This window comes from Triticum urartu, chromosome 4 (assembly GCF_003073215.2).
Source record: "Triticum urartu cultivar G1812 chromosome 4, Tu2.1, whole genome shotgun sequence".
Taxonomy (NCBI): Eukaryota; Viridiplantae; Streptophyta; class Magnoliopsida; order Poales; family Poaceae; genus Triticum; species Triticum urartu.
The window spans coordinates 226,343,433-226,355,130 of NC_053025.1; the positions used below are offsets into that span (position 1 = coordinate 226,343,433).

Here is an 11,698-nt window from a genome sequence, read left to right on the forward strand (position 1 = left end):
CTCCTATGGCCGGCCGCACCCCCCTTGCTCCTTTATATATGGGGCAGGGGGCACCCCATAGACACAATAATTGATCATTGATCTCTAAGCCGTGTGCGGTGCCCCCTTCACCATAGTCCTCCTCGATAATACTGTAGCGGTGCTTAGGTGAAGCCCTACGTCGGTAGAACATCAACATCGTCACCACGCCGTCGTGCTGACGAAACTCTCCCTCAACACTGGGTTGGATCGGAGTTCGAGGGATGTCATCGGGCTAAACGTGTGCTGAACTCAAAGGTGCCGTACGTTCGGTACTTGATCGGTCGGATCGTGAAGACGTACGACTACATAAACCGCGTTGTCCTAACGCTTCCTCTTTCGGTCTACGAGGGTACGTGGACAACACTCTCCTTTCTCATTGCTATGCATCACCATGATATTGCGTGTGCGTAGGAATTTTTTTTGAAATTACTACGGTCCCCAACAATGTCACGTTCGAGTGAAATTACAAACCTACCCCTATCGAAACCTATAGAAATCAAGCAGATAGGCTTTGCGTGGCAGGGATAGGCAGTAGTAATTTCCATCTCGCAGATTTTGGTTTTGGGCGGTTACTGTGACTTTCCCCACTTCGTTCAAATTTTGTAGAGTGCACGTTTACCGTGCCAACTCAATTTGAATCCCGTTTGTATTCTACTTTTTCGGGCGGGATCCATTTTCGATTGGAATAAAATTCTATATACATCATTTTTTTAATATATACTTTCAAAAGCAAATGGGCTATACATGTCACAGATTTTGAGGCTGACTTGTTTACGCAAGGCTTTGTCAGTCAACACATGATTCTAGCAGCAGTTACTGTTGGATGTCCATCCAACGGCCGACGTGCTTCTTCAATCTCTGATCTTCCTGCTCCAGCCGCCCAAACTAGCGCCGGCGGGACTGCCTGCTCCCTCCTCTTGTGGCCCGTTGTGATGCCACACACGCTTCCCCGGCCCACCCTACTCCCTCCGCTGGCCTGGCCGCGCACAATCAACTGCGTCCTTATTACGCGAAAAAATGATTCCTCCCACTGACATCTGGGGCGCACCGGTTGGGAGGCTGACCTGTGGGCCTACTAAGTTGACACGTACGCAGGGCTTGTCAACTAACTCAACAAACGATTCTAGCAGCAGTAACCGTTGGGTTTGAATCGAACTGTCCTGCTGCTTCTTCAATCGCTGCTCTTCTTGCACCAGCCGCCCAAACAAGCACCAGCGAGACCGCCTGCTCCTACCTTCAGTGTCCGCCTGTGCTGACGTTGAGGCCTCATTGCCCCCTACTACTCCCACTGCTAGCCAGTCCCTGCGATGACGGCAGCCTCACACCACAGCCGAACCATTGAACCCTCGTACTCCCACTACACCACAACACTTGATTGGGGGCAGTTAACTGCCGGGAGAAAAACCTATTTAAGGGCAAACTAACTGCCGGGACATGTGTTACTGCTGCTAGAAACGTGTTAGGGCGGTAAAACTGCCGGGAGAACTTTAATAACAACGGCATATGCACTGCCGGTACACTTTACAGCACAAAATCTGCTGGGAGAACAAAATCTCGGCCCATAATCTGCCGGCCCATGCCGGAGACCGTCTTTGGCGCGAAACGGGAAAACGGCCCTAATAAGCGCGCGCCAGAGAGGAAAAAAGGCACGCGGCTTGACGAATATTTTGGCCCACTGAGAAATACTAGCGCAGGCCCTCCCACGACCAGATCCACAACACGCCACCCCCAAATCCCCTGCATCCAGCAGATCCCCCACCGCCACCGCCCCAAAACCTAGCTAGTTCGCGCACCGCGCAGCCGCCTCTGCACTCGACAACCGTGCGCCAGCGTAGCTCCCCTGCCCCCACCGCCGGCGTAGCCCCTGACCACCGCAGCTCCTCTGCCGCCGTGCACCCCAATCCGCCCTCCACTGGACCGCAAGCCGCCGCCGCCCCCAACTATCCACCACCGGCGGAGGCCCTCCAACCAGCAAACCGCTGCCGCCGTCGACCCCCATCACGCGTGGCAGACACCCCGCCCCTCCGCCGCCCCCAAGAGCCACTGCATCCTGCTGCCGTGGTCACCCCACTCCAGAGCGGCACCTCCGGGCACCCCGTCGGCCACCATCGTCATCGCCAAGCCACACCACCGGCGGACACCATCCTCTGTGGAAGGGCTTCGTCGCAGCAACTACGTACTACGCTCGTGCACTTCCTCCCCGAGCAGGCTTCACCAAGCATCAAGTGACGGGTCCGCCTCCTCCACAAGCCCCCGAAGCAGTAGACCACGTGTTGGCCCTCCTCTCCAGCGAGCAGCTTTGCCTGCTGAACATCCTTTCCCTGGACATCGCTGCCTCCTGTACTTCATTGGACAGGTGAGGTTTGGTAGCAATTTGTGTGCCTTCTTTTGTGCTAAATGTGCAGCACTGAACTATCCCGTCAGTTAGAACAAAACATCAATTTTTAATTGCTTTGGTGTAATAACAGCAAAAAAACAGATTCATTTAATTTGGGATGAAAGAAAGCTAGTTTTGGAGTTCATTTGTAGCCCTTCAGAACACTGCTACTGTTATTACTGAACAAACAAGTTATTACTGATGTTTTGGAGTTCATTTGTAGCCCTTCAGAACACTGCTGCTGCAAGTGCAATGTTATTACTGAACTTTTTGCTTGTCTATGAACAAAAACTGCTACTGTTATTAGCCCTTTAGATCAAAGAACAGGGACCATTGGTGATTAACAAGTGCATAGCTTAATTAGATTCATTGACACCTGACTAAGTTGTTTCATTGAGCTTTGGAGTTCATTTAATTTGAGATGAAATAAAGCTAGTTATTTAAGTCTGTTTGTTTAGTTGATGCCCCAAAGTAGTACCATATTTGTTTGTGCTTTGCGAAATAGGGGATGTGGACAGAACAGGTGCTATGCTTTTATGACATATATGACATTCTTGCTGCTATTTTGGTTTTTGTATTTTCTGAAATTGCATGTTTTGGTTAATTATATTTTGTTGTGTGATGGCATTTCTTCTTTGTATTGTATTTCTTGTCGCCTGTACTAGATATTGATGATATGCAATTTGTTACTAGATTTTTTCATTAATAGAAGTAAACTTTCTTTCACATGTTAGGCAATTTTAGTGAAACTGGTCAAGAATGGACAAGAGTTGGATGGATAAAGCTAGAAATACACAAGCATATATAGACGGGGTAGAGAAATTCATAGATTTTGCTTTTACTCATTCAGCAAGAGGGAACACTATACTATGTCCTTGTAGAATTTGCTTGAACTGTTGTTGGTTTGAAGCTAGTGTTGTCTATGAGCACTTGTTATGCGATGGGTTTATTAGTGGGTACAAAAGATGGATATATCATGGGGAGGCATCATCACCTCTTGCATCCGAGAGTGACCATGATGAGGTTCAACCTGATAATTTTCAAGAGGAGATTGACCTAGATGACTATGATGAGATGCTTGAAATGATTCAAGATATAGCACATCAAAATGGGGATTTTAGTGATAGTAGTGGGGAGGATCCAAGTCACCAGGATGCTGAGCCTGAGGGCGTCGACCCTTTTCTAGAGAAGAAAAAGAAGAAAGATGAAGATGCTTTCCGACAATTCATAGCTGATGATAGGGAGGAGCTTTATCTAGGGTGCACAACCTTCTCAAAGCTACATTTCGTTGTTAGGTTACTCCATGTAAAATCTCTTGGAGGTTGGAGTGATAAAAGTTTCGACATACTGCTAGAGTTGCTAAAAGAGGCCTTTCCAACAGCAAAGCTACCCAAATTTTTTTATGAATCTAAGAAGATGATAAAATGCCTTGAGCTTGGTTATATAAAAATTCATGCATGTGAGAATGATTGCATTTTGTTCTGGAAGGAACATGCAAATAAGGATATTTGTCCTACATGCAAAACTTCTCGGTGGAAATCTGAAAAGAATAGTCTTGATGGGAAACATGTACACAAGGTCCCAAGGAAGGTTCTTCGTTATTTTCCAATAAAGAAGAGGCTACAATGCCTTTTTGTGTCCCCAAAGAGTGCAGCGGACTGCAGATGGCATGCTGAAGAACGTACAAGAGATGGACTAATAAGGCATACAACGGATGCACCTGTTTGGAAGGACTTTGATGGAAAATATCCCGATTTTTCTAAAGATAGTCGCAACATGAGGCTGCTTGTAGTATCGGATGGTTTTAATCCATTTAGGACAATGAAGTTATCCTATAGTATCTGGCCTGTTGTAGTAATTCTATTGAATCTTCCTCCTTGGTTGTGCATGAAGCAGCATAATTCCATCCTCTCTTTGCTAATTCCTGGTCCAAGGTCACCTATTTTCTTGGTATCATATGGTTTCTTACTCTTCAAAATAATCTGATATATGTTACCTATATACTATATAGGTATAATATGAAGCTAAAGGGGTTTGTTCATACCAAGAGCCACCCCGAGGGGTCAATTGCAGAAAGTAAAATATCTCTTGGTCATAATGATTGGAGAAAGGTTGATGTTGAGCAGAAAAATCATTTGTGGAAAACCTTAAAGGTATAATCTATAATCTATGATTCCTGCTATAACTTGCCCCTTTATCTCTAGATGACTTGTAGTATAACTTTCCCCTTTATCTAATACATCACCTTACACTCTCCATTTACACTTGCTTGAAAGCAGATGTACTATGTTGTGGATGACAAATTGAAGGATTGGGTAATGGGAAGCGCTGCAAAGAAATGGAGGGATTTCAAATCTGAGTTGAAGACTTTGTATTTTGATGAGAAGATGACCGATGAGGAACTTCAAGTTGTCCCAGATAACAGAGATAGCCCAACTGATTGGAAAGAGCTTGTTGCTTTTTGGAAAACTGAAGCAGGGAAGGTATGCTGCAAGAAAAAATATGTGTAGTTTCCTGCAGTTTTGCTCTAATTTACAATTCATTGAATCAATATTTGTACCAACGTAGCGAGCAAGGAAGAAAAAATCGAATGGAGATGGAATTATAGCATACATCAGGCAGCAAAAGTCATGCCCATGTTTCTCACGAAATGGTATATAATGATCTTACATAACTCTATTTTGCACCGTTTCTTGATTGTTATGAACTAATTATAAGAAAATGAATGTAGCATAAGAAGAATGGATACCCCCCTCAGAGACATGAACTGTTTATAGAAACACACACGTGCAAGAAGACTGGTGCCCCTTCAAGTGTGGCTGCAGCAAATATGTTTGTAAGTATTTGAGTTGCAACAATCTTTAGGCTTTGTACTTGTTAGTTTTTTCTCTAGAACATTGGAGTTATAGTCTTTAGTAGACACTATGTTGCTGATGTGTTCATGGATCATATGTTCTGTCTTGTAGAAAAAGATAGAAGAGAAGTCAAATGAGCGTCCAGAACTTTTAGAAAAAAGCATCAAGCAAGGTGACCTCTTCTCGCATGTCGCGGGAAAGGAGAGGAATGGGTATGTGAGGTGTATAGGTCTAGGACCAAGTGCTGCAGGTTTGGGCATGCCGGGTACTAGAAAGCTAAAATCCACGAAGCTTCAAATGGCCGAGGAAGAAGCAAAAGAAGCTCGACAATCAAATGCAATTCTTGTCGAGCGTGTAGATAAAATGGAGCATAATTTCCAAATAGTAGTTACAACTCTGAAGGATGAACTTCAACAAATGAGGAGACTGTTACAATCAAATGTGCAGCAAAATATTCAGTTCAATCCAGACTATGACTTGTCTCACTCTGGATATGGATATGTATATCGACATGAAGGTGGATATGAAGGTGTATATGGAGGTGGCCATGGAGGTGGATATCGACATGAAGATGGATACGAAGGAGGATATGGAGGTGGATATGGACAGGAAGGAGGGTATGAACATGAAGGGGAGTATGAGCATGAAGAGAGTGCAGAATTTGCCACCCGCAGCCATGAGGTGCGGCAAGAGAAAGAAGCAACCATTTTGCATAAGAAGGCTCAAGAAGCACTCTTGCAAAAGAAGTTAACAGCACCCACTCAGAAAAACTTTGTACTTTCTCGTACCGCTCTACATGAGGTGCTGCAAGAGAAGGAATCAACCATTTTGCAAAAGAAGAAGGCAACAGGGCTCACACAAGAAAGTAAGGATGTGGCACTTCATCGCTACAAGATGGCAACAAGCAAGGAAGTTGCAATCACACAAAAAAACCAGCAGGTCAGATGGTACTTTGTTTATATTTTGTTGCTCTTTCTTGTTTAGACAAAGACACTTTTGCTTATCTGAGTTCTTTTTCATGCTTACTCAGAAAGGAAAGGATGTGATCTTGTACAATGTTTATCGAGATCATAGTATCCCAGTGGCAAAAGCAACCATTCTATCAATTGATCGTAGAAAGGTGGTAGGTGGTCAGGAGCTTGGCTCTGAATATTGTGAGGTTGCCATGAACTATGTAATAAAAAGGGATGCTATAATACCTCGTGGTGTTGGGAACATGACCACCATGGGGCAAGTTCAAGGGCGATGTATCGCGTGGCCATACAAGCATGTGAGCTTTTGTTCTTATTTTCTTATGATTAAACTTACCAATGACTATGATGGTTGATTGCTGAAAAAGCTTTGCTTCTATGTATGCAGTTGGAAGTGGACAAGTCTATGGAAAAAGCAGGAATGCGACCACAAGCAGGCTAAGGAGGTAATATACATGTTTCTCTTGGCTGCTATGTGGGTGATGTTGACTTGCTGCATGGTTAATTTCCTGATCTATGTGACTGGGCCGATGGAGACTTTTATTGGATGTTGTTCTTGCATGTCCTGTGTATGCATGTTAGTGGATGCTTTTACATGTCCATTGAAAAGAGTATTTAGTTTGACAAAGTTCTTGATTTGTTCTTAAATGCCAGTCCAATTCTGAATCTCCTGCTGAAAATTTACTATTTCTGAATTGCATGTTAAGTCACCAAGTTCCACTACTGTATCAGACTATTTTGCTGATTTCCTATTGAAATATTGATTCCTTGATGCCTTGTTCGCTCCTACTTGGCTGTACATGAGCAATATTTGTGTTCCTGTATACACTAGCGGAGCCTCATGGAGGCCAAAGGGGGTCATGACCATTGTTGAGGAAATCGTTAACTGGTAGCTGCTCGGCCGGCTGGTGAGTAGGGGATTAATAGGCTAATCGTCAAGTTAATCGGCCATTTAATCAATTAATCGGATGATTTATCGGGTAATCGGCTACTCGAGGACCCTATGAGTAGGGATTAATCGGCAAGTTAACTGGTTAATCGGATGAATTCTTGAACAGGGGTCATGACCCCCCCTTCCAAAACTGTATTTTGTTACTAATTACTAAGCGTTTTAGTCCAGCCCATTCATCAATCAACCCTTGCCAATTTAATTATTATCTACGTTGGTTTTTGAGCATTAGATCCATTAACTAAAAGGTATAGACGTACTCTGTATGTACAAAGCTAGCTAGCTAGCTACTACAAGCAGCTTAGTCGATTATTGTATGAGCAGCTTCCTGCTTGTTGCTTCATCTGCATCGTACGCTTGCTTGCATTTTTATTAGATAAGTGTCGGCTGTTTGCTGCATCTCTTGGCATTAGATTGATTCACCGGCGCTTTGCCGCTGCATATCCATGGAATGTCTTGCGTTGTTGAGTGCAACTGCCAAGACGACTAATCGACGACTGCCATATGTTTGATTACCTTATAAATGCATGTCATTCGTATATGTTTTTATGCATATTTTTCTGCCAATTTAAAAATTGCCCCCCCTTGATAGCTTGTCACCCTCCACCACTGCCTGTATACTAGACGAGGCATAGGCGCATAGTTTTGTTTGTCAAAAAGTTGCCACTTTGTACTATGGTGTATTCTTTTGTACATGTGTCATATTACTCCTTGAGATGCAAAAAATGACTACTCTCCAGGTCTTTGTAAATTTAACTTGAGTTAAACTGTAGCATGTCAACTTGAATGTTAATTTAAATTCTGAAACAAGAGCTCCCTATTGAGTATCCTATCTGTTGCAGGTTTCCCAAAGGTAGACAAGTCGATGAAGGTTTGGAAGATTTTCAAACTCATGAAGATTTGGAATACCTACAATAGTTGGTGGAGTGATTATGTAATATGCTTGTTTAGTTTGTGAAACCTGGACACTTGCTCCACTCCTTTTGCTAGTTGTTAAGCCACTGTGCTCATTTTGGTTGTGTGGCACACCCAGAAACATGTACTTCCCCACTTGCTGCACTATTTCATTTTGTTGGTTGTGTGGCACATTTTAAAACATATATGCACTGTACCTTTTGTGGCACAACCTCCAAATATATATATATATATATATTATGGTTGTTAATTATGTTCATCCAATGATGTTTTAAGGTTCTGGATGAGGCCTGAAGTTATTTTGAATGAAGTGTATGGATGAGACATATATGTGACTTTGATTGAAATATGTATAAATTGTACGTGTGATATGTCCTGATTGCTTGAACATATTAAATGGATATTACATAGGGCACGCCTAGACCAATTAGGTAGCGAAATTTGCATACTGGCAAAACAACTGCCGGGTCAAAACTCTTCTGCCGGCAGTTTGACTGCCAGTAATTGATGTTCCACGTGTCTTGCCGAATCTGCCGGGAGAAAAGAAACTGCCAGAAAATAAATGCACTAGGGTAGATGGACTGCCGGGAATATTTTATCTGCCGGGACAAGTAATCCCTGGCAGCCGTTCTCGTGGCAGTTCTATCAGCCGGGAGAAATACTGTCCCGGCAGATAGAGTGTCGCTTAAAGTGTTTTCTCACGGCAGTTTACATGCCGTTGCATCAGTGTTGTGGTGTAGTGTCCTCTCCGTGTGGGCATTCACTACCGCGTCTTCCCCGGCTCCGCGTCGTCCCCTTCCTAGGCCTCGCCTTCGTCCACAGCCTTGGTGCTCTCGGCGCGGCGTGGTCAATGTGGTCAACGACCGACTTCCATCGGAAGAGTACTGTACGTGGAGAGGCTGACAGGTGGGTCCATGGACACAACCCAGTTTTTTTGTGATTAGCCAAGTAAGTCGCTTTGTCAGGTCTGTTGGGTTGCAAATCTTTCAAGACGAGGAGAGCTTTCATTCGACTGGCCGAGAAAATGGCCTATCAGTAATGAGAAATGGGATGTACATTTTTAAAAGACATCAAACCGGCAATTAGTTTCAAATTTCTTTTTTTCATTTCGAGATTCTGTATTGATATATATTTATTTTTAAAATCAGTTTGAACATGACTCGAAATTTCGGGATTAAAAACAGTTCGGACTGCACCGAAATATGCAAAATTTCGTATAATTGTTTAACCGTGGCCACAATATGGGCTGTAATGCTAACAAAAAGAATATGGGCTCCAAAAAAACCTTAAGAATTAGCAAATGGGCTATAAATTATTAGAAATAGTGGTAGATGGGAAATATGATGTTTTCCACAGATTTGATGCTTTCCTAAAAAAAGGTTGACGCACAAGTAGTGACTGTTGGATGTCCATCCAACGACCGTCGTGCTTCTTCAATCTCTGCTCTTCCTGCTCCAGCCGCTCAAACAAGCGTCGGCGGGATTGCCTGCTCTCTCCTCCCCGCGGCCAGCTGTACTGCTGCGCAAGCCTCACCGCCCGACCGTACTCCCATCGCTGACCTAGCCATCCCTCTACCCACCCACACCTACTGTTATTCTCCGGCGACGAACCAGGAAACCATTGTACAGTCGTACTCCCCTTCACGTGGGAAACAACTTTTGAGTCTTCCTTTGCTCCGTGTCGTTCCCTTCCTAGGCCTCACCGTCGTCCACCGCCCTGGTGCTCTCGGCGTGGCCTGGTCAACATGGTCAACGACCGACATGCATCTGAAGTGGACTGTACGTGGAGAGGCTGACAGCTGGGTCACGGCCGCACGCAAGGAAATGCCTCCTTATTACACGCAAAATAATGATTCCAACACCTGACATCTGGGACTCACTGAAAGGGCCTCTGTATTTCACGAAAAGAACATTACCGCCGCTAACAGCATGGACCCACCGGCTATATCTTCGCACGCAAGGAAGTGCCTCCTTATTACACACAGAAAAATGAATACTCCCCCTGCTAGCTGGGACCTAGTATAGTGGGAGGCTGACTTGTGGGCCTACTAAGTTGATAGGGACGGAGGGCTTTGACAACTTAGTCAATATGCACGGTTTTAGCTCCAGTGACCGTACGATGTCCATCCAACGACCGTAGTGCTTCTTCAACCTCTGGTCTTCTTGCTCCAGCCGCCCAAAGCAGCGCCGGTCGTGCCGCATGCTCCTGCCTCTTATGGCCGGCTATGCTGCCGCGGAGGCCTCACCGCCCCCTACTATTCCCACCGCTGGCCAGGCCCTGCGGCAACGGCAGCCTCACACCGCAGCTAAACCAGTGAACCCTCGTACTCCTCTCCGCGCGGGCTTCCACTTCCACGTCTTCCCCGGCTCCGCGTCGTCCCCTTCCTAGGCCACGTCATCGTCCATCGCCCTAGTGCTCTCGGCGCGGCGTGGTCAACATGGTCAATGAACGACTTCCATCGAAAGAGTACTGTACATGGAGAGGCTGACACCTGGGTCCACGGCAGCCGCAAGGAAGTGCCTCCTTATTACATGGAAAATAATTATTCCTCCACCTGACAGCAGGAACCCACCGGATGGACCACCGTATTTGGCAAAAGAAAATGTTTCCCCCCTGACTGTTGGGACCCACCAGACAGGCCACCGTATTTCGCGAAAAAAACGTTCCCCCCACTGTCAGTTCGGACCCACCGGAAGTGTCGCCTTATTACAGACAAAAAATGAATACTCCCCCTGCTAGTTGGGACCCACCTTGGTGGGTGGCTGACTTGTGGGCCTACTAAGTTGAAGGGGAGGAGTGATTTGTCAACTTAGTCAATATGAACGATTCTAGCCCCAGTGACCGTACGATGTCCATCCAACGGCCGTTGTGCTTCTTCAACCTCTGGTCTTGTTGCTCCAGCCGCCCAAAGCAGCGGCGGTCGTGCCGCATGCTCCAGCCTCCTGTGGCCGGCTGTGCTGCCGCGGAGGCCTCACCGCCCCTACTATTCCCACCGTTGGCCAGGCCCTGCGGTGAAGGCAGCCTCACACCGCAGCCGAACCAGTGAACCCTTGTACTCCTCTCTGCGTGGGCTTCCACTGCCGCGTCTTCCCCGGCTCCACGTCGTCCCCTTCCTAGGCCTCGCCGTCGTCCACCGCCCTGGTGCTGTCGGCGCGGTGTGGTCAAGGAACGGCTTCCATCGGACGTGGACTGTACGTGGAGAGGCTGACAGCTGGGTCCACGACCGCAGCAAGGAAGTGCCTCCTTATTACGCGCAAAATAATTATTCCTCCACCTGACAGCGGGGACCCATCGGACGGGCCACCGTATTTCACGAAAAAAACGTTTCCCCCTGACTGCTGGGACCCACCAGCTACATCTTCGTACGCAAGGAAGTGCGTCCGAGCAAAAAAAATGATTCGCCCCCTGACTGCTGGGACCCACCAGCTTCATCTTCGCACGCAAGGAAGTGCCTGACAGTCGGGACCCATCTAGTCGAAGCCTACGTAGCGTTGTCATTCTAGTCACAAACGTGTACGTACATGCTGGTCGATGTAGAAGTGCGCATGTGTCGTAGTAGAGGCGCGCACGTAGCATGTACACATACGTACAGCGGCCAGTGTGCAAGAAA

General features: G+C 46.1%; 1 protein-coding gene across 2 annotated transcripts; it reads left to right on the top strand.

The window, feature by feature from the left end:
• Positions 1-1,775: 1,775 nt before the first annotated feature.
• LOC125551358 lies at positions 1,776-8,459 on the top strand. Of its 2 annotated transcripts, XM_048714560.1 has the most exons (9): positions 1,776-2,377; positions 4,410-4,551; positions 4,678-4,881; positions 4,967-5,051; positions 5,130-5,234; positions 5,365-6,192; positions 6,284-6,523; positions 6,613-6,670; positions 8,016-8,459. In XM_048714560.1, the coding sequence occupies exons 4-8, from the start codon at positions 5,049-5,051 to the stop codon at positions 6,664-6,666; spliced, it is 1,230 nt and encodes a 409-aa protein (XP_048570517.1). In that variant the 5' UTR covers positions 1,776-2,377; positions 4,410-4,551; positions 4,678-4,881; positions 4,967-5,048; the 3' UTR covers positions 6,667-6,670; positions 8,016-8,459. The 2 variants fall into 2 exon arrangements, with proteins under 2 accessions (XP_048570517.1, XP_048570518.1); XM_048714561.1 differs by lacking the exons at positions 4,410-4,551; positions 4,678-4,881; positions 4,967-5,051; ... (3 more) ...; positions 6,613-6,670; positions 8,016-8,459 and adding an exon at positions 3,133-4,387 and having other exon boundaries at positions 2,244-2,377.
• The last annotated feature ends 3,239 nt before the right edge of the window (positions 8,460-11,698 follow it).

Coding starts and splice junctions, on each gene's coding strand:
- LOC125551358 (XM_048714560.1), top strand. Junction 6,193..6,283: donor TCACACAAAAAAACCAGCAG/GTCAGATGGTAC, acceptor ATGCTTACTCAG/AAAGGAAAGGATGTGATCTT. Junction 6,524..6,612: donor TCGCGTGGCCATACAAGCAT/GTGAGCTTTTGT, acceptor CTATGTATGCAG/TTGGAAGTGGACAAGTCTAT.